The sequence below is a fragment of the Neltuma alba genome, unplaced genomic scaffold, assembly GCF_004799145.2.
Source record: "Neltuma alba isolate B1F8T4 unplaced genomic scaffold, ASM479914v2 tig00012140_pilon, whole genome shotgun sequence".
Lineage (NCBI taxonomy): Eukaryota > Viridiplantae > Streptophyta > Magnoliopsida > Fabales > Fabaceae > Neltuma > Neltuma alba.
Window position 1 is genome coordinate 32,460 of NW_021636690.1, and position 24,140 is coordinate 56,599.

The following is a 24,140-nucleotide window of genomic DNA, read 5'->3' on the forward strand; positions in this document are numbered from 1 at the left end:
ATAATAATAATAAATATATAGATGTTGCACACACCGGGGGGTTCGTAACAACGTTGTCATTATTAGCACCTTCAAGTTCCAGGCTTAGCGAAATAGCAATCAATTTTCTGGCAAAACCCCGGGGGGGGGGACAGAGAAAGTTCTTTTTTTTCCCCCCCTTTTGGAGCTGGTTCAATATGTTATATTGACCAACTAGAATCTCTATTAATAACGTTGTAGGAGCCAGGTATGCTCATTCAAGGATTTTTTTTTTTAATTTTTAAAGTGAAGGAAGGCGAAAAAGTAGAGTGAAATATTATCATTGAACCCGTGGGCGAAGCAAAGGGGAAATAACTCAGACCAGACATCACATTGCTTCCTGAGCTTTTTCATCAGATGTCTGGGTTTTGGTTTTATTTCGTTCGGTATCCTAAATTCCTGATATTAATACTAGCAACTAAGCATGTGATGGGTTCAAATAGACACATTCAGGAAAAACAGGATGAAACGAACTCATAATATATGTGGATTTCAATCGGTCTTGACGTCAGGATTTTGGATGGAAGACTGATATAACACGTTCTTGGCTCCGGCGGCGTCCAGAATCTTCTTGCTCAATGCTTCCTTGGCCGAATCCCCCCTCATATACATCAACCTCAATCCCCACTCCACCAGTTCTAGGCACAATACCTTCACAACGTACGACATCCTGAACCATCCCGGTACTGTCAAATACCTGTCTCCCCTCGCCACGCTCTTCACTATTGCTTCTGCACATCCACTTGCTGATCCCACCGGCACTACGCTCACTTCTGTTGGCGGCAGCACCAAAATTCTCCAAGATCTAGCAGATCTTCCACCTCCTCTATAATGCTAGGCAAACCCTGTTGACAGCAACACCTGTAGAGTCATAAGACAACCAGCACCGTGAGATGATATGCCCACCGATAATTATTTGATTTATCCCTAGCTCATGGGTTATGGCATTTATCTATTTGTTTATTAGTCTTAAAACTCAATCAAGTGAAATATACTACTACCAGTGACATCCGTTACTTCAGTTTCAAAACGGTCTCACATTTATCTACTAAAGAAATAACGTTTTCCAAGTTAAAATACTTATTCCACAAGAGTCTCAGCAATATCTTGTTAATAAAGCATATTTTCACATCTTGGAAAGATGCCAATGCAAAACTGTAAAACCTACCATAAATACATTTATAATTATAAAACTGCAAATTATGCGACACTTTTAATCATTTTTAATACATTGCATTTCCACTTTGGATATTGTCCAACGTCATGATGAACCTTGAAAACTTTGAATACAAGAGTAGTGATAGAAAGCGTAGTTAAATTCCTTAAATATACCAACGGTAACATTCACCCAATAACTCAACGTTAAATTTCATCTTTGATATTCGTAAAACTTGAATGCTTATTACATAACCACTCCAAAATTTATTTACTTTAAAATACGAAATAAAGATCCCATTAACGTCTTCATAACGGAACTATATGAAACATTCACACAAAAAGTAATTCTTCCGACTAACATGTACTAGTCAGATTTTCATATCACATGCAAATTTTAATTTGTAAATTGACAAAGCCTCAAGCTTTAATTTGAATGTCAAATAAGCAGTTTCACACAACTGACATATAGATGACTTTAAACATAGTGAATGCTCATTAATTCACGTGCTAGATAATAAACTTCAATATCAACGCCAATGTTAATTTTCACGAGCCACATAATTCTTTTGATTGATAAACACATCAATATTTGTACTCTCAATTTGCAATAATTTTTTTTCAACCTTGACTAACACTTTGCTAGCACACCAATGTGTATTAAATTAGAAGAACATGTACCTGCGACGGTGGATGAAGCTGAGAGTATTGCAACCATCTCGTGGGAAGCACGCTCAACAGCACCTCTACACAATAATGGCATTCATGCCTCCAGACTTTTCATCCAGATATAGTATCCACAAGGTCCAGTGAGTCTTATTAAAGAGGCAAATTTGGCACTCGGGTTCTCAATCGTCATGGCCAGCTTAATCATATAACACATCTCAAAACCCATCTTCTCAAGAATATCATCAGACTCACTATCTCAACTCATGCTTTCATCGGGTTCACATTTACCACCAATTCATATCACCATATTAGGGGGTCGTGCCCGGGTATGTGAGTTAAAACTCAACACTCAATTCATCCCTGGCCTCTATAATTACCAGGGGTTAACATGAGTTTAGCACCTGTTTACTACCATCTCAATAAAAGACAAAGAGGCCTCAAAAACGTCCTAGAAGGAATGTACAAAAAACATGTGAGACCAACTCAATATTCCTCTTGTGCAAGAGAAAATAGAAATGAAATTAAAATAGGACAAAGTTCAGATGCCTCCCTGTCCGATAACTCTATTGCCAAAACAAGTGATGTTGCACTAGCTCTTAAGATTGTTGGCGGCAGCACCAAAATTCTCCAAGATCTAGCAGATCTTCCACCTCCTCTATAATGCTAGGCAAACCCTGTTGACAGCAACACCTGTAGAGAACGGTAAATCCGAGTCGTGTCTTACAGACACTATCCTTAAGAGCTATTCCGCAACTACCGGCAAAGCAAGAAGCGGCACTCCCCAGGATTAAATGGATTCTTCATGTAAGAACAGGGTGAGCAGAACAGCAAAAGGTAAAAGAACTCAGTAAGGCAGAACACCAGAGGAGGGAAGAGAGTTGCCAGAAAGCTCAGAGCACGGCAGTCCCTCTTTGAACTTCCGTCTCATGCCCCTTTTATAGGCTACGGATCACAATACCGTTGGGCACATTTAAACGCGCTTAATGATAATTAACTCATAATTAAATGAGCGGTTTCAAGTAGTAATTAACTTGTTTAATGACTATTTAAGGAGAATAAAGTCTTCGGTCACGAGCATTGAAGAGGCATAATTATAATTAAAATTTAGATGGATATTTCCAATAAAGTGCTCAGTACCGCATTTGACTCGTGCATAGGGGGATAGGGGAAATTGCCGGATTTGTCTCCGGTGGCCCATTGTGCGCGTAAGTCCACTCCTCCTCTTGGCCCATTTGGTAGCCCAAGACCACTTATTACTTGGACCCTCACAATCCCAAGTAATGTGGGACTCTTCCTTTGATACACCCATACATAATATTTACAACAACTTCAACCTGCATCACCATTATTAGCATCATGCCTTTCTTTCTTAATCCCTAAATCAATCAAGAAATGTCATCTATACATGAATATTGCTTACATCTCTTAGATCCTGATCTACCTCCACCCTTCCTTCGCCCATCAAGTACTTCCCCTTGGTTATTTCAGACTCTATGTAGCCTGGGGTTACTATGGTTATGCCTATATCAGACCCAACCTCCACCCTCAATGTCTCGTACATGGAGACTAAAGCGGTTTTGCTTGCCTGAACATAGCACGTATTAGAAATTGCAGAGAAGGAACTTATGGGCATAAAGCATTGTGTGACATGGCTCACACTATACACGTTTCTTCTGGGTGCGGGCATCCAAGAATCCACTGATGACATTACTACGATTTTCCCTCGGCTAGTTTTTAGATGTGGTAAAGCAAAACGAGTCGTGTACACTGATCCCCAAAAGTTTGTCTCCTGTGAGGACATGCACAAGACAGAACATTGAAGAACAGAGAACAGAAAACAGAGAAAAATATGTGTAAAAGATCCTCATGCCATAATTGGCCTCAAGTTGGCGATATCAGTTTCTTCTTGGAACAACTGGGAAGTGGCAACAGCCGCATTATTAACCAAGTGATCCACTGCATCAAACATTCTCAGCAAACAGGTACAATTTTGGGGTTAATATTCTCTACTAACTTGGCATCAAAACAAGATAGAGAGAGAGACAGAGTGTTATCTTCCAAAATGATTTACAGTTTCGTCGACCATTCTGGCACACTCCTCAACCTTGGAAACATCTGCGCATATTATAATACTCGTCCGCTCCTTGATATAAGACCCATTTAACTAATTTGATTAGATTAAGAAAGTTAGATAAGTTAGTTAATTATAAGAAATGTGATATGTTTTTCTTAAAATATCATAATCATCTTTTTTAATACTCCCTCTTCCTTTTCTACTTGATTATGGCTGAGAAAGTATTCATAGGGATAATTTAAAGAAAACTGATAAATATAAAAAATAGTTCTTATGTTTAAGACCAAGACCAGCTCAACAATTAGGTCTTATATTAAGGACTGAAAGAGCAACATTCGGAGATCCAAAATCTCGAGCTCTATCCGCAACTTTCCGCAGTGCATTCTCCCTCAGAGCAGAGAGTGCTACATGAGCACCCTTTTTTGCCGTACTCGTATGCCAAATGCTGCAAATTGAACAGAAACTGATGGTAATGAGCAGAGCCCGATGATTCTTACAGGAATGAAATAGTCCTCGAGGAAAAGGCCATAGAAGAACCACATCACAGATTTTGCGGACAGAAATATGGACAGAGTGAATGGCATGTATTCCGCACTCTGTCTTAATAACGATCAGTGCATGCAAAAAAGTAATTTTTAAAAAAATTAGAATTTGAAGAACAAGTTTCATACAATGATTAAGAGAGGAGCACCGACGACACTGATGTCAACCACCAGGCAAATCCATCCGATAAGCTGATAACGAGTGTTTCCATGTGAAAGATACAGCGTGGACAGAAGCATGGCTCCGACCCCAAACACATTCAGTAACAGAAGAAGCTTAATCATCGCAAGCTGTGAATTGTTCACAGAAAAGGAAAAGTCAAATAGAACCGATAAAAGAAGATTACTGGTAGAATTCACGGTGAAATCAAATACATGTACTTATATACCCTGAGCTTCTTGGGAGCATAGAAAAGGAAAATGGCAAGGTAGATTATCTCGACCACAATTCCATAAGAGTTAATGGTGATGAGAAGTAAGGTCGCGTTGACGAGCGCAGCGTATATCCGAAGCATGCAGCTGAATAGGGCAACCACATGAGGGTATGACTGAAATCCTTCAGCAGATTTGTTCTTGTATATCCAATAAAAGGTCGGCCTGCAATATGGAATTACGATATTATGATTAAATCATTAACCAACCTACGTAACCGTGATGAGTTGGGCTAATTTAAGTCATCCAATGTGAAACCAAAATGAAGTTTGGAGAATTACATTGGAGCAAGGAACACCATGAAAGAGATGATGTTGCCTGCAATAATAGCACGATATAAGGACAAAAGAGAAATCGATCAGCTTCATTCTAGATTGTGTTTGGAGATGATGTCTCTCCCTCTGTGTGGAAAAGAAGTGATACTAGCTGAGTTCTCTCCCTCTCTCTCTCTCTTGCAGCGAAGGCTCAAGGCTATGACCTCTTGTGCCTCTTTCTCTCTCTTGTTTGTATGGATGTACAATTTGTGGAGAACTCTGTGTTTCTCTCTAGCTGCGCTATCTATGGGACTGAATAAAACGTGGCAGAGATGAGGGATACATATAGTGCAGCTTTTTGGGGGGGGGGGGGGGGGGAAGGGGTGCATGGAAATGCGATAGACATGGGTGTGTGTGGGTGTGTTATATTGCACGGACAATATTGAGACTAATGAATAAGTGATGATTGAATTCCTAGAAGTTGCTTTCGGAGGCTATGGGGTACACAAAACTCATCACCCATAATCGAAAATACTCATCCAGTCCCTAATATAAGATCAATTTAACTAATTTGATTATATTAAGAAAATTAGGTAAGTTAGTTAATTATAAAAAAAAAAGTGACACATTTTTCTTAAAACACTATATTCATTTTTTTTAATACCCCTGCTTCTTCTTTTACTTAATTATGGTTGAGGGAGTATCCATAGGGGTAATTTAGAAAAAATTAATAAATATGAAAAATGGATCCAGAACTAACTTAATAATTAGGTCCTATATATACTCCTCCGGTCCTTAATATAAGACCCATTTAACTAATTTGATTAGATTAAGGAAGTTAGGCAAATTAGTTTATTATAAAAAAAGTGACACATTTTTCCTAAAACACCATAATCATCTTTCCTAATACCTCCTCTTTCTCTTCTACTTGATTATAGTTGAGAGAGTATCCATAGAGATAATTTAGAGAAAATTGAAAAATATGAGAAATGAGTCTTATATTTAGGACCAAAACCAACTCAAGAATTAGATCCTATATTAAGAACCGGAGGAGTATTAAATTGCCAATTCATCGCATTATTGACGCATAATAAACAAGCTGCTGTAACGTAGTTCTACAATTATTACTTGGCCCACCCCAATTTACTTAACCCATTTAGTTTTATTCACTCCTCTCTAGATTTCATTTTCTTATTTTCATCTCCCCACTGTAAAAATGTTTGGAGCATGCTATGCGCATGGTACTTTTCTAGAATCTCGTTGCAATTATACATGTATATTGATGGCAAAAAAAAATTATATGCATGTATATTCAGTCCAAGAAGTTTGTGTTTATTAAGCTATATGTACAGCACTCCACTTTTAAGTTTTTCACTAAATTAAAATACTTCTATGAAGAATATTTTAGCTGGAAAAAAATTTAAAAAATAGTACGATAAAATATATTTTTTTGAAAAAAAAAAAAGGAGAGAACTTTTTGTAATTAGTAACCTGATAGACCAAATCACTGTGATTTTTAATGGAGCCCCATCGTGGGGTGATTCATATTAGGGAAAATTACACTCAGGTCTCACAGAACACAATTAATATCAAAAAGGTCCCTCGAAATCGCGAAATAATTCTGAAATCCCCAGGGACCTCTGTGTAATTAATTCGAATTGTGAAATTACATAGTTACCCCTGTTAATTTGAACCTATTTACAACCTCAACAGTGGCTGTTAACAACCCGAGAAGAGGTGGTTAACAACCTCAACAACGCCACTGGCATTCCACAGAGTGAGTTGTCATGAGCACTGTCAAGATTGTCACTCACGTCTTCTCGGGTTGTTAACAGCCACTGTTGAGATTGTAAACGAATTGTTGCAATAAAATTAGAACCTATTTATAACATCAACAGTGGCTGTTAACAACCCGAGAAGAGGTAGTTAACAACCTCAACAACGCCTCTGACATTCCATAGAGTGAGTTGTCATGAGCACTGCCGAGGTTGTCAATCACGTCTTCTCGGGTTGTTAACAGCCACTGTTGAGATTGTAAACGAATTGTTGCAATAAAATTAACAGGGATAAGTAGGTAATTTTACAATTGGAATTAATTACACACAGGTCCCTGGGGACTTCAGAATCATTTCGCGATTTCATGAGACCCTTTTGATATTAATTATACTCTGTGGGACCTGAGTGTAATTTTCCCTTCATATTATAATTTGTCAGAGATCAGTAGTGGCCGGATCATTAGTACGGTAATGTGACCTCAGCTTGCTTTTAGGATCGTTCGGCGAACTAACCCGCACCGCTTTTCAAAGCTGAAATCCTCACTCTCTTTGACCAAAAAGTATCCTTATTTTTTTAAAATACGATAGTTACAGCCACAACCACAATATATATCGCCGGAGAGATCAATCGCCGATATGTCTATGTTAAATGTCTCACACACGATCGCGCACATATATATGAACCCTTTGTTTTTGTTTTAAAACTCCCTTAAAACCCGAACACCAAAACTACTAAATTACTTTGAATAAAAAAACTAGTTAAATTAACTATTTATAAAAAATATATTAGTTTTTAAAAATATCTTCTTAAATTATAAATTAATCTTCATTTTATTTTGTTATAAATCACTACTCAAATTTAAGATTTAAAATCTAATTTTAACATTTCAAATTAAGCTCAACCTATACTAATAATAATAGCGTTTATTTTTAAAAAAGAATATTAAGGCGCCAACCCGTCAAGTTATGGGCTACTTCAGATCACACCGTTTTGGGCCCGCACCGCCACGAGCTGGCCCATATCCGTACCACCAGCCCGTATTATCACCTCTAATCTAATGTGATTCACAACGCTCAATCTGCACTAAAAAAAGAGTAAAAAATTAATTCAAGTGCGTTTATCAGTATGCATTGAATGGGCAAGAGAATTTTTATTACTCTTTTGTTTTACATTTTTTTATTAAAATTTTATAACCCTACTTTTTTAATTTAAAATTTTTTTTTCTTTCCTCCCCTTCTCTTCTATTTTCCTCATACCAAGCATAGGGTAATTGGTTGCTTGGACCTGCTAAGGGTGTGTTTGGATGAAACCAAACCGTGGTTTGGAAAAATGATTCTGGAGAATAAATTCTGGAAAGAATAGATTTTATGAAAAAAGTGATTTTGAGAAGTGAGAATGTTTAGATAGTTGTTATCAGAAGCACTTTTTATATATACAAATTACTAAAAAAAAGACATAAGTTAATATGATAATTACAGAAAAAATATATTTTATGATATATTTTAATTTGAAGGAATAAAATTGTTAATAATATATTTTTTATTAATATAATTAATAATACATAAGATAATATAATTAATAATTAATTAATATGTATATATATTTATAAAATATAAGATTAAATATGTTTATAAAAAATTATGTTTATAAAGAAAATAACAAGATACATATCTTATAAGCTCTCACACTCTCCCTTTTTTCTTCAAAAGCAAAAAAATTTTGCTTTTTCCAAAACCATGGTTTTGATTTTTAGGTGAGTGTTTGGGTGATTTATTCCCCAAACCATGGTTTGGGATGTCACCCAAACACAGCCTTAATCTAACCAACTCAACCTAAAGTTTTTTTTTTTGTTATCCTAAACACGAGTAACTTTTTATTGAGAGCAATCATATTCGGGACACTTTTGAATACTAAATGTGAGCACTTACTTTTTTTTTTAATAACTAAAGGCATCCTCCTATTACAGGTAATTATGTTCGAAGTACTGTCAGGTGCTCTCTCAGTTCAAAATATAAGCTAAAGTTAGCTCATTTACGTTTATCAAGAAATGAAAAGTAGTTTAAAATAATAGATGTGTAAGGCATCTATATATTTCCAAATACATCCTTATTAATGAGAGAACAAGTAAAAATAATAATAAATAAAAAAAGGAGGAAAGAGAATATATTAGGGCAAAGGATGAGAGAGAATGTGTCATGAATAAATTGAATTAGTAGAGAAAATTAAAGTCAAACAAAATGCAATTCAAAAAACAAAGTGGGTTGGAAAATATTTATTGAAGTTTCTTTCCTCTATTCACTTTGTTTAAAACACTTTTCTCTCTTCCCATGCCCGTAAACCAGTCACTTTGTGTAATTTATGCCATCAATAACCCAATATATATGTGTTAGGGGTCAAATTGGAAAATATTCATTAAATGGTTAACCAAATTGAAAATGTTATCTTATAAAAAAAAAACCTAGCCCCCCAATAAATGTTAACTCATATTTTCAACTGAAGGGAGTATTAAATGTGAGTATTTATCCCAGTAGAGATTCAAACTTTAATCTATCATGTTGTGAGGGACTAGTTTTTTTTTTTTTTTTAAATCTAATCCTGAGCACTTATTTAACCTAACTTTATCCTAAAAGAAAAATGTCGCCTGAAGTCTAAATTTCTATAGCAGGAGGGTCACGTCATCTCAATATGGGCCTGTCCTGAAAAGGAGGAATTTAAGACCCAACTTCTCACTGAAAAAACAGTACAAACTAGTTGGGGCTGGCCCAGGCCATGTGTGTTATCAGTTCGACTAAACGAGAGAAATTCTATGCGATGCATGCATAAATATATCTAATTATACACACAAAAAACAACACAATAATTTTGACATTGCTTTCTATTTGAATATTATAATATGTGCTGCGTGAAAAGAATATTACCCTATGGTCAACAATGGTTTAACCATCTCTGTGTGTGTGTGTGTTAAACCATCTCGAAAGTAGAAAGTACTTCTTGTTGTTTTGGTCATTTTGTTTTAAATTTACACCAACGGAACACCTTGTTGTTGGCCCAACAGAAAAAAGGAACAAATTTAAAACTAAACTGCTTGAGCAAATGAGAATCTGAAACTTCCGATGTTCCGTTTGTTACTCGCATACATAGTTATAATACCAAAAAAAAATGTTATGAAAATAAAGAAAACATAAGATTTTCAATAACATAATGAAAGAACTATAAAGTATGAATAGAGAATTGGAAAGGAGAGAAACAAGAAACAATATTTCTTATTCACTTTCTCATGCTACAAAACACATGATAAATGCCTTTCATTTACAGGCATAATTTTACAACTTCAACCAACTCTACAGATTTATTGATAACACAGTATACCATGGTAATTAATTTTATGTGTGTATACATATATATTACATATTGATAATGAAATCATAGTTTAGATGGTAAAAAAAAATAAGTATTATAACATTAAAAAAAATTCCTACAAAATATTATAGTATTTGTTTTTTTTTTAAAAAAGGAAACAAGACCTGGGGCAAAAATTCTGTCCCGTCCTTATTTATCAAGACGAGATTGGAACAGGCATGTCTCAATTTGGTTCCGTCCCGTGAATACTCCTGAAATACTCCTGAAACAAAGTTCCCCCTTCATTGTCAACGACGGCGGGTTTCTAGAGCAAAGGGTATGGATCAAGTAAACATGGGCCAAGTCGAGCCAGAAGTTCAAGCGCGTGTACTTGTATAGACACAAGAAATAATAATAATAACAGTAACAGTAACAGTAACAGTAACAGAGATCCCGATGGAGAGAATCCAATCGAAACCAAAATTGCCGTGGTGCTCTCTGAAATGCACTGCATTGTAGAATGGATGAGATTAGCACAACTCTATACATGAAAGACTGAAGCCACCTGCCCCAAACTTTCTGAAGGATATATTCCACACACGAGTTTGGGAGATACACAGATTCTCTTCTTCTTCATAATAATTTTCAGAACGCACTATCTTCAAATGCCTTTTTGATGTGTAATCTCATTTTGTGGCTCAGATCTTCACTCGTTTGGCATAAAGCCATGATTTCTACGGTGCAGATTCTTCCTCAGCATCACCTTCAAGAATATGCTCTTTTGCTTAAACAAGAAGTTTACAAATCTTTGCTTATTTGACCCCGCACGCACACCATCCACCACCACCACAACCAAGTAAACTGGTTTAATTTAGTTGACTAATATTGTGAGGGTCAAATTATGGAATTTTTGTTATGTGATTAGCATCACATGGTACATAATCAAAATGATGTCCTTTATGCATCTTCATGTTGAACAAAAAATAATGCGAAAGAATATCATATTTCTACAATTCAATTAGATACTAAATGTAGAAATATACTTTTTTTGGTTGTAGAAGATGTTTTTTGTTAGAACCCCTTCTCTTTTTTTTTTTTCATTAAAAAAATGGGTTAGTTGTCAATAATAATAGCAGTAATAGATAGTATTTAATTGAAAAAAAACAAATAATTCCATTTTTTTAGGAAGATCAATATTTGTGGCACGCGCATTGTTGTTCTTGTATTACACTCAAAAGGCTCCTTCTTGCCTTAATTACTTAATTACAATTACAAGGGTAGAGCTTTATTTTATATTAAAATAAAGAAAGAGAAAAGAAAAAGATGTAGAACCCTAGTTTCGAGCGATTTGATCCTTTTTTTCTCTCGTTAGAGATATTATAAAAGTAAAACCTACTACAAAATCCAATGAATTAAAATCATTATAAAAAAGTCAAGTAACAAGCATCAGATGATCACTGTTCTTTTGGTCTAACATAAATGGATTAGATGCAATCCAAATTAATAAATAAAAAATAAAAAAAGGATCAAAATAGATATTTTTCTGATTTGATTCTATATTAATTCAAAGAAAAAGAGAGTTTCCCTTTTTGAATTGAAGGAAATTACACAACAAAGTTCTTATTCTTATAATATTAATATAAATATAATTTTATACAATTTTTTTATTATATTAGTTTATTCAACTCAAGAGTTGTTCGATGAATCTGTTGACGTGTAGATGTGATAGATGATGAATGAATTTTTTACCTATGTTATATATTTTTGTTCATCTCTAATGATTGATTGATGAATCAAAAACTTTTAATTAGATTTTTCAAGTGGTATTTTTGTTTATCTTCTTATCTTTCTAATAGAAACTTAGGGAAGTGCTTTCTAAACATATGTATAAAAAGAACATATTTCATTTAGCCTCTTCTTGCCCACTATAACTAGTTATTTCAGTTTTCTACTAGCAGCTTTAACTATAACTTCATCTCTATTTATTGGTCTAAGCAAAATACCACTTATTTGATTTGAGATTATTAAATTAATTGAATGAGCAGTTCATAAAAATCAATCTTTTTGAGATATTCAATATATTCTATACTTCCTTACCGTGTCAATTGTCAATTCTTAGTCATTTCATTTTTAGACTTCTCTCTGTTTGTTGGGTTTTTTTTTAATCTCTTTCCAAATATGTTGTGTGGATTCACTTTTATGCAAATAAATTAAAAAATCCACGCTGTACTCGCATCAAATATTAAGCATTTATATATTCATCATTCCATTATGAAGAAAGTGCATCTTGCCAACATATAGGTGCCTTATCCAGATTACCAATTGTATATTCTGAGAAAGTTACAAATACCAACTTTTCTAGTTAGATTAACCGATACTAATATATATATATATATATATATATATAATATTTATACATCCATGTACATCCATTTATAACATAAAGTTAATAGTAATCCGTAATATTCATAAACTATAAATAGTGTGACTTGTCTCAAATTTTATTTAAAGTGCATGTCCATAATCTTATTATAATATGACAAGAACATGGTAAATTATATATACGGATGGTTATTTAATTAAATAGTTTTAGATTCATTATTTTATTACTTTGCAATAGTGAACAGTTTTACAATTTGATTTCACATATAAAAAAAATTTAAAATTTTATCATCCTCCCTTTTTAATGTAAAAGTATGGAATATGAAATTCACTTGAATAAATATCTTATTCCCTACACATAGAAAAATATGTGGATGCGCATGATCTTTTGCAACGCCGAAAGGACACACGGTGACGGGGGCTCCGGATAGACCCAGAAAAGCTTTCAGAGGAAAAAGGTTCACATAATGATGATTTTTTTTTTCCCCCCTGATGTTCTCTCATATATTGCGCAATAAACAAATCATAATAGTCTCTATCTAATTCTTAAAACACCGTGTCCATGACGTAAAAAGTAAAGAAAAAGAGCGTCCCTTCAATTATTTCAAGTGTGTGTGGCTTTTTTTGGAAGGAAAGGATATGATATTTTATATATGAGTGCTCATGCATGGAATAATTTTCAATAATTTATTTATTATTTTTCTTTAAATATGACGATGTTGCTCGCTTTTCTGTTTTGTGCAAAGGGGCAATACAAAGCGATAAGACTAAGAGTCCTTTGTCCCTCTGTTTTTGATACTAAATCATGTCAAAAGGCATATTCATGTGGAGCCGACTTGCGATTTTAATGTCTCCAAACGTAGGAGGACACGATTTTCATTACTAATAAAAATTATATATAGTGGAAAGAACTATTTTATCACCATGTAATGTATCAAAGTTCAAATCCTATTTTAAGTGATGCTCACATTTAATATACGGCTATGTCTTGAATAATATTTGTTATAACAGAAGGATATACATGTAAACAATTTTTTTAAAAAAAGTTTTGATTTTTTCTTTTGATGAGTTGACGAAAATACTTCATCAAGTGGAAGGACTTCAATTGCAAGTTTGCATGTCATTGGAGTTTATAATTCGCATATCTTTCTGAAATAAGTGGAAATGATATCGTGATAAGTCAATTCATGAATAATTAATTTCAATAATTACTGTTTGGGGACGTAAGCTCAACACTCAGCAGGTTATAAAGCTTGATTATTTTAGGGATGTCTATTATTTAAAGAATGATATATACTTAAGTAAGCAAAAAAAAAAAAAAAAGGATCCATTAATAATACTTAGTGAGTGGGCTTCGATCAATCTTAGTTATACAATCAACACCTCTAAAGGAGCTTGGTAGGCAGAAATTAAGGAAATAAAAAATTAAAAGGATAAACTTAGTTAATTTAACAAGTAGGAGGACAATGACTAATAAGTAATAACCAGTAAATCTTGCGTTGTTTTAATTTTGGTGAAACAATAAGAGTAGATTTTGTCAAGGATTTACATTTTTAAAAGTACATCTTGCGATGAAAGTAAATGACCACCCTTTTCAATGAGGTTTGCTCGAGACAGATTAAAAATCAAACTCCTAACCACTCCTTAGTCGTGAATAGAAGGAGAGGTTAAATAATAGAATTTGACCCAAAAAAAAAAAGCGTAAAGAAGAGCTGAAGCACCAGCATTAATTAGTTCGAGCAGTTGAGCATTTAATTTTTCTCTGAAACAAGGCCTTGAATTTAAATTTTATGTAAAAGAAAATATTATATTGTTGGAAGAATTTTTGCAATACATATGTTTTGATCAAATCAGCTAGCCGGCGGGTCTAATGTGATTCACAGAGCTCAATCTGCACTAAAAAAAGAGTAAAAAATTAATTCCAGTGCGTTTATCAGTATGCATTGAATGGGCAAGAGAAGTGCACTATAATTAGGTGACGAAATCTTAAGATCATTAGGGTTGAAAAACAGATAAATAATAATTAGTGGTACTTTTGAAAGTAGAGTCACCACTGGCGGAAAGAAATTAGAGATACGAACAAACCTCAACCAACCACTCCTACAATCAAGGGATCTGATCAAAAAACACCAAAAATCCCTTTATCAAAACAACATGAAGAAAGGAAAAAAGCATTTTTTTCCCCTTTATCAAAACAACATAAAGAAGGAAAAGGTGGAATTGTATTCAACATAAATCAGAATCATATCTCTGCCATGCAGACTCGGCGCCTGCGATGTAGGCTGCTATCAACAATATAACATGCTTTTACATATATAAGCGACTATTACGTAGTGTCATAGAAAATTAAATCCTACAAGATAAAAAGTAACAGGTGAAGATAAAAATGGAACCATATTAATTAACTACATCATCTGTGGCCTCCCCACTAATCATGAGGCTTTAACAATTTTACACGAAAATTCAAGAGCCCATGCGGTGCGGCGGTCGCAGAGAGACAATCTGAGAGTGAGAGAGAGAGGACAGGATTCCTGAAAACACGCGCGAGCGCGTATATGTGTCCTGTTCTCTCCTCAAACTTCGCAAGCCACCATCTGCTGTGGTGGTATTTCAATAAAGGAGGGTTCCACCGCTGGTCTGGCTTTGTCGTCGACGTCGTTAACCTTTGTTTGGTCTTGCTTGTTTTGAGGTTGCTCTTGTTCTATTTGTTCCTTTTCTTGCAGCTTTTCTTCTTCGTCTTTCTTCTGTTCTCCGATCTCGATGGTTACCATTTCGTGTTTCTCTTCCTCACCGACCTTCTTGTTCTCATTAGTTGCTTCCTCTTTGTTTTCATTCATTACTTCGCCCTTCTGTTCGGGGAGCTTATCGTCTTTCACAGGCTTGTTCTTTCTGTCCATTGCATACAGAACCATCTGTACGATCCCAAACGATAGCCCTACAACGTTGGGAAGCTGTCCACGCATGAAACCAAATTCTGATTATTATTTTATATATTTTGTGAAAACGACAAGACACAATCAAAATGAATCAGAAGGCAGGGTATGTGATTAATTTGACCATCCAAAAATTTTTCGAATTTTCTCGAGTTTTTTGTATTATCATCATCATCATTATTATTATACCCACAAAATTTGGGGGAAATATCCTAATAATTAAAGAATACAAACCAAATCCTTCAACAAAAGAGAAAATAAATGCAAGAGTTCTAGAAACTGACAGTGACATAGATGTCCTTGAGGGCAAGTCCATACATGAGCCACATAACAGCGCTGATTGTTAGGAGAAGCGAAAGAGGGAAGGGCAAGAACTCTACGCTCTTTGTCCGGATGACCACCCTCTGGAAATGAAATGAACAACTCAAAATTCATAAATATCTCAAAAAATAATATATAAGGTAACAAACCATATTTCAAAGCAGGATAATTAAATAATACTCACGATAATGCTTAGAGGGGCCGCAAAAACACTGGTGGCGAAGACCACACAGATCCATCCAAGAAGCTTCACGCGAGCCGCAGGTCCTTTGGCGAGCAAATGAGTTAAGAGGAAAATAACACAAAATCCCGCAAAGTTCATCAAAAGAATCAGTCTTAACGTGGACATCTGCGAGATCAATCATATATTAATCAGAACCTCATGATGAGGGAACTGAGAAAGAGACATGAAGAGAGAGAGAGCGGGAGAGAGAGAGAGAGAGACGGACCCTAGCTTTCTTGGGACAGTAAGTGATGTAAATGGCAAGGTTAATGGTCTCGATCACGCAATCGAACGCATTGATGGTGATAAGGAGAGTCTCTCCCGTCTTCACATATGCATAGAACAGCCATAGCATTGCACTGAAGAGCGCTGCTATACATGGCAACGATTGAAACCCTTCCGTCGTCTTCTTCTTATACACTCTGTAGAATGTCGGCCTGCGACATCCTCAATAATGCGATGAGTTGGCAATTTAATATATTTTCGATTATGGGGGCATGAGTTTTGTGTACCCCATAGCCTCCGAAAGCAACTTCCAGGAATTCAATCATCACTTATTCATTAGTCTCAATATTGTCCATGCAATACCACACACATACACACACCCATGTCTATCCCATTTCCATGCCCCCCCCCCCAAAGCTCCACTATATATATCCCTCATTTCTGTCATGTTTTATTCAGTCCCATAGGCAGCTAGAGAGAAACACAGAGTTCTCCCCAGATTCACCTGAGAAAAGCCTTCCTTCTCTTCCTTCATTTCTCTAGGGAATTCTGATTGATTCCTACCGCAGAGTTCTCCACAAGTTGTACATCCATACAAACAAGAGGGAGAAAGAGGCACAAGAGGTCATAGCCTTGAGCCTTCGCTGCGCGAGAGAGAGAGAGAGAGAGAGAGAGATAACTCAGTATCACTTCTTTTCCACACAAAGCGGGAGACATCATCTCCAAACACAATCTAACATGGCCCTTCACCAGCACCAATTGGCTTTCATCTTCGGCCTCCTAGGTATATACATGCATTAACTATTACACGTTTTTCCCTCATAATCTTACATGGTGTTCCTTGCTCCCATGTAAGTCCCGAAACTTCATTTTGGTTTCATGTTGGATGATTTAAATTACCCTTTTAAACTAAAGAAAGTACGAAGGATTTCGACTTTGAAAAGTGGTGATGTTGCCTGCATGAAACCAACATGAAAGAGATGATGTTGCTTACAATAATAGCACGATAAAGACAAGAGAAATCGATCAGCTTCATTCTAGACATATCAGGATGACAAGTCTTTGAGCAATAAAATTTCCCAGCAATATGTACATAGCAAAAATCAGCATGCTTCAAGCCCATCACATCTATTTCCCTTTAAAAGCTATATTTGAGATAACAAAAGCCATGCAATTAACTATATGCTGTATGAGAAGAAGAATAACAAGAAGAGAGAAGAAGATGGATGACGAGGAATATAAGAGGACGTGAAACTAACAAACTGAAGCGACGATGAATATAATACGTAAAGTTATAAGGGAAAAACGTGCAATAGTCAATAGATGTATATACCTAGGAGGCCGAAAATGAAAGCCAACTGGTGCTGGTGAAGCGCCTGTTAGATTGTGTTTGGAGATGATGTCTCTCCCTCTTTGTGTGGAAAAGAAGTGATACTGAGTTCTCTCTCTCTCCCCCCCCCTCTCTCTCTCTCTTGCAGCGAAGGCTCAAGGCTATGACCTCTTGTGCCTCTTTCTCCCTCTTGTTTGTATGGATGTACAACTTGTGGAGAACTCTGCGGTAGGAATCAATCAGAATTCCCTAGAGAAATGAAGGAAGAGAAGGAAGGCTTTTCTCAGGAAGGAAGGCTTTTCTCAGGTGAATCTGGGGAGAACTGTGTTTCTCTCTAGCTGCCTATGGGACTGAATAAAACATGACAGAAATGAGGGATATATATAGTGGAGCTTTGGCGGGGGGGGGGGGGCATGGCAATGGGATAGACATGGGTGTGTGTATGTATGTGGAATTGCATCTTGGAAAAGTCTTGGAAAACTTTTAACAAAAGGAAGAACTTTTTGTTGTTTACTTTATTACGTCTTGGAAAAGTCTCCCCTGGTATAAACAGTACAAGTGTATATTTAAGCTTTTATGAAAGCTCCCATCTCCATAAAGGTAAGAGCTTCTAAGTGACGATTGAATTCCTAGAAGTTGCTTTCGGAGGCTATGGGGTACACAAAACTCATGCCCCCACCTCCTTCATTTCCTTTAGTTTGCTTTGCCCTCCCTCTAAAATTCTTCTTCCAATTAGCCCCAACTTTTTGGAGATTTTTTTATTCACTGCTTTCTAGATTTCATTTTCTTATTTTCATCTCTCCACTGTTAACACTAAATTCTCTGGGGCCACCAGTGTCCTTTATGATGTGTCAACCACCGAGGGGGTTTTTATAGGCCTTACACTTCGCGCGCAGACGCGCGCGCACACACTAATTAATTAATAGGCACTTGAGCTGGGTAGTTATATCAAAATCGTAAGTTGATTTGAACTCCATCTAAGCATATGTTTTGAATTAAAAAAAAAATAACCAATCGTGAAAAGAGAAAAAGGGGAGGGAAAGAGGAAGAAGATAATGGCAGAAACAGATGACTCACAATCAGAGGATAAGCATTCGAAGGCTTTATGCAAATGAGTGAGCCAAGGTTGGCCCTTGAAAATTAAAGTAGCCGTCGATGATTGTATCCAATAAAGATATATAAAGGCACATATAAGTCACCATGCCATGCATTCCACTGGCACATTACACGGTTATATTGCGTGGAGGTTCCCTTGGTACACTTCAACCAAAACTCCTTCATAATACATATCAGATAGAGAGATAAAGGCTCTGTGATGTAATGAACCACTTGTTGCCTCTTCTCCATTAACACTAAATAAAGATCCCTCTCTCTAACCCTATTATCACTATATGTCAACTATATAATCCAAAGCCATGTCTTCTTCTTATATTGGCTATAAACTGAGCACAGAGAGCCAGTGATTGCCTCATAATGGTGCTGTGTTCATATCAATTTGGATTTCCTTTGAATTGATTCATCATCAATCGCGGCCTGTATGCCACGTGTCAGGCATCATCTTTTATTGAGGGCCCTATGCGTAACTCATATGCTTTATTTCAATCATATCTTACACTTCTCTATGGGCCGGACGACACCTTCCCAGGGGTAACTCGTGTTAACTTGTGCCATTCCTAGTACATACACTAAGGCCACGTTTGGTAAGACAGATTGAGGGGGAGGGAATGGGATTGGAAGAGGGACTGGATGATTTTTTCATGTTTGGTACGAGAGATTGAAGATTACCAGGTACTGAACAATGCCACATTGGTGGGATTATATAATCCCACCCTCTCCCCTGGTAACGCCTTTGAGTCCAGGAATTAAAAAGCTTAAAAGACAAGAATACCCATATTACAATAATGTTACAGATTTAAAATGTTTTGTTTCAGACAGGGATATTTTGTTATAGACCTGAAATATTCTGTTTCAGACAAGAATATTTTATTACATATTTAAAATAATTTATTTTAGACAGAAATATTTTTATGACTATTTGAAGTAAGATATGGATTATCTTACTTACGTGAACTAATATTACAGAAAATTATAGTAAGACCTGTTGCTTCTTATCTTTTAATCTTACATGCATATATGTTATCAATTTCAAAATGTATTACTAAATTTTAAGAAAATTATAATTTTAATGACCCAGTATGTGATAAATTTTTGAATCAAAATTTAATAATTTTAAGGAATTATTAATAATTTGTTGGGATAAATTTTAAGGAAGTATTGATTTTTTATTACCTTTTTATACATAAATTTGTTGGGATACGATAGAATGCCGTTTCTGATTTTTAAAATATTAATTTATTTTTATTTATTTTTTATTGTAAAATGAGGCAAAATTTAATGTATTTATTTTCAAAACAATGTATATGAGCATGCGGTGTCTTTTTTATTAGAAAAAGAGTGCATAAGGTTGAGTCTTCAACTCTAAAACACCAGGGGGTATTATAGTCTTTTAATTTTATATTTCTTATTATAAAATAAAATATATGCACGTATTCCTTCCACATATTACCTCCTAGCAAATATAAAATAAAAGCTCTATTTCCAATCCCGTTACCATGACCATTCTCATCTCATTACCATTCCCATTTCATCAAAAGTCAATCCCTTCTACCCAACGTAACCTAAATTCTTCTGAGCCCCAGTGTCCTTTATGATGTGTCAACCACCGAGTGGTTTTTTATAAGCCTTACAACTCTCTCTCTCTCTCTCTCTCTCTCTCTCTCACACACACACACACATTCCAATTAATATTAATAACATAATTTTCTTGTGTTGCCCTTTCTATATGGAACATATACATAATTCCTCCAGTAAAATGTCGCTTGGGTTTACCCCGTGTTTGTTGTTTCTATATGCAATAATAGCACAATAAAGACAAAAGAGAAGGCTCCGTCCCCGTTAGCCGCAATTCACTTTGCGTCCTTTCTTCTGGTTTTCAGAAGAATTAATTACGGGCTTTTTCTATATCTCGGGGGATAGAATATAGCTAGGTCGCCATCACCCCCCACCGGGGGGGGGGGGGGAGTGTTTTGCCCGCAAGCTAGCCATCGCTTCCAAGCTCCACCATAGATCTTTATTCCTTTTTAAAAGGTATTTGGATGAAACCAAACTATAATTTGAAAAATAGCTTTTAAAGAATAAATTTTGGGGAGAATAGATTTTATGAAGAATAGATTCTGTGAAAAAGTGATTCTGAGAAGTGAGAGTGTTTGGATAGTTGTTACTAGAAGTATTTTTTACATGTGCAAATTACTAAAAAGGGTATAAGTTAATATGATAATTATATAAGGAATACATTTTTTAATATATTTTGATTTGAAGAAATAAAATTGTTAATAAAATAATTTTTACTAACATAATTAATAATATATAAGATAATATAATTAATAATTAATTAATATGTGTGTGTATTTATAAAACATAATATTAAATTATCCTTGTGATGGAGGAAAGAGCACAGCAGGAAGAACGAGAGTGAAGAGTGAAGGACCGAGGAATGAAGGGCTGAAGGCATCAATTATTGGGGGTTGTTCGGTCATTTGCCATGAGACCCACGCCAAACGTTCCAATAATTTAAGTCAGAAGCAACTCCCAGATGCTTTTGGTAAAACCATGGTTTTGGAGTTTCCAACTATGGTTTGACTCCAAACCATGGTTTTATATTTTCTACTGCTGTTTGAATGGTATTTTCCCCAAACCATGGTTTGGGTCTCCAAACCATGGTTTGAAGATACATCCAAACAGGCCCTATCAAGCTATAATGTGCATGGGCATATATGGACCTCGTCAGCTTAATCGCCCACACACTCCTCTTCGCTATTCCGAACAGTCTTCTATTCCAGAGACGTAGCTCGGCCGCCACTTAATGAAACCAAAAGGAGAAAACTGAAGGAAGAGTTAAGTTTGGTGAGGGGCAAATTAAGAGACAAGTGGGTTCACTTGAGCGATACACTTTTACGTTTTACTCTCTCCATCTTTAAATAATATAATAAATAAATTCTTTTCATTTGAAATTTTAAACTTGTGTTTTCACTTTTACCCCATTAGATATATGTTACGAGTACTTGTTATCTCTTTGTAATCAGTGTACGCTCATTATTTTTCATATGCTTTCTTTACAAATAAACGTATAATTGGAAACATATATATATATCTTATACATTTATTACTTTTAACTAAATTTAAGTAACATTTTCATCTGCATGATTTTGATGATTGTTTCTTATAATAAGGGATGAAAGGGGTATTTATACTACTCCCTCCATTCCTATTTATGAGAGCCTTTTTTTCAAAGGTTATTTTTAGAAAATAAATTGTAACTTTTGCATATTTAATTTATTCCTTCTAACTAATTTTAACCAATTTTTTTATCAACATAATTTGGTTAATCATCTAAGAAACGGGAGTAGCACATGACACTTTGTTTTGACTTTTTTCCCCATGCATAATTATCAACAGTTAACATCACTAAATGGCTTTAAATTACTTTCCAGTTGTTCCTTGCAAACACCTTTCGTTCCATCTTACGCTATTGCCTTCTATTGCATAAAACCTTATTTGGGGTACATCTCTCTATGCTCTGCGGGACGACCCTCTTACCAGAGGTATAAAAATGTGCTTAAAATATGTTTTTAGCCACTTAAAAATCTAAATAAATAATTTTTAATAAATATAAAATATAATAATAAATAATAAATTTTATTTTCTATAAAAAAATAATAAATTTCACAACACATTGGAAAGTTTGAAATTATATATATTAAAGTCATTTTTTGGGGACAAAATTTAGGTCAAGCCACTTATATCATTAGGCTACTTTAATCAAATCTTGCCATGTGACTTCCCTTAAAATGAAAATTCATGTTGATAAAATTTTAAATTTTCATCAGACCATTATTAATAATAAAAATTAGCCTTTCGGAAGCTTATCCTCTGATTGTGAGTCGTTTCCGTGAAGTCAACAGTTAACATACACCGCAAAAACAACACCTAAAGATACTTATCTGTTGGCACCTTTTTATACGCACCGCACCTATTAAAAATTTTATAACGCGTTCTTGGCAGTGTGGACAAAAAAAAGGTTTTAAAAATATCACTTCTTTGTCACATAACTCTATTCACTTTTGATGAAGGGAATGATTTCAAAATAGTACCCTTCCAATCTTAAATATAAAACCCATTTCATAATATAAATTATATTATAAAATGGATCTTATATTTAGGACCGGAAAAGTATTATTATAACCTTAAATTAAGGTTAACCATTAAAATATTGATATTAACAATTAATATTTTAACGATAAGAGGTAACACATTGCTCTATTTTAGTACTTCTGGAACAATCTCGAACCCAAAAACATATGGGGGAAACATTATTCTTGAGTGAAAATTTTCTAGACAAATTTATATTTTAATTAACCCTTTATTTTAATATATGTATACTAGTTATTTAGCTCTTATATTTAAAAATGACGGAAAGAGGATGACTCAATGATTATTCATTCACTGGAATTAGAAGTGAAAGTTTTGGAGAACCGCATCGTTGATTGTTAACATAATAAAGGTTAAAAAAAAAAAACTGACAGTCAAAAGGTTAAAAAAACATAGCTTCTTATAAATAGCAATTTAGCCGTCAATGACTATTATAATTTAGAAGTATAATATATAAGAGTACTTCATCAGCTCTTAAATATAAGAATTCATAGAAAGATTTATTTAATCTTAAATATAAAATTTTTTGATTCCCTTTATTGTAAAATTTATAATTTTTCCTTTGTATTCTCTTTGTTGATTACATTTAGGTTAAAGTATACATTTGATCATTTATCTTTATATAATATTTTATTTTAGTTTCTTAACTTTAAAAATTATATTTTTAATCTTTTTATCCTAAAATTGTTAGTCCTAAATGGTTGTTTTTTGTAACAATCATAATTATTTTGAAATTTGAACTTAATAGAATGTTTTATCAATACTCAATATTTTAATATTGTCTTCGGCCAAAAAAATATTTTAATATTATCACTTTTTATAAATAATTTTAAGATTAAAAGACTAAAACTATACCTTTTAGAATTAAGGAATTAAATTTAAACCTGGTGTAAAATTAAAAGAGTAAAAAATATGTTTAATCTTACATTTATTAAAAGGAATTCCATTAACAGAGTAATCTCAAATGTAAACAATTAAAATGGGCACGTTAAAAAATTTAAAACACAATTTTCACAAATAACTAATTTTATTAGTTTTTCTGTAAATTAATAAGTTTTATAGATCGAATCACTGACCTGTAATGGAACCTAAAATGGTGTTCCTTTTGAAGCTGTTTGGCTCGAGAGTACAATGGTATGGTTGGAATTAGAGCTGGGAATGTGGGCTGGCGGTGCGGATACGGGCCAGCCCACAGCGGT

General features: G+C 34.6%; 1 protein-coding gene, 1 long non-coding RNA gene and 1 pseudogene across 2 annotated transcripts; all 3 read right to left on the reverse strand.

Moving 5' to 3' along the window:
• Nucleotides 1–493: 493 nt before the first annotated feature.
• LOC114723448 (11-beta-hydroxysteroid dehydrogenase 1B-like) lies at nucleotides 494–22,252 on the reverse strand (annotated as a pseudogene).
• On the reverse strand, nucleotides 5,265–17,137 carry LOC114723454 (uncharacterized). The gene is made up of 3 exons (XR_003738249.1): nucleotides 17,072–17,137; nucleotides 11,062–11,065; nucleotides 5,265–5,289 (listed from the first exon to the last, which is right to left on the reverse strand). It is a non-coding gene; the product is annotated as an uncharacterized LOC114723454 (long non-coding RNA).
• On the reverse strand, nucleotides 14,844–16,760 carry LOC114723453 (bidirectional sugar transporter SWEET14-like). Its single transcript, XM_028909633.1, has 4 exons — nucleotides 16,345–16,760; nucleotides 16,080–16,244; nucleotides 15,859–15,978; nucleotides 14,844–15,592 (listed from the first exon to the last, which is right to left on the reverse strand). The coding sequence occupies exons 1-4, from the start codon at nucleotides 16,471–16,473 to the stop codon at nucleotides 15,215–15,217; spliced, it is 792 nt and encodes a 263-aa protein (XP_028765466.1). The 5' UTR covers nucleotides 16,474–16,760; the 3' UTR covers nucleotides 14,844–15,214.
• Nucleotides 22,253–24,140: the final 1,888 nt, after the last annotated feature.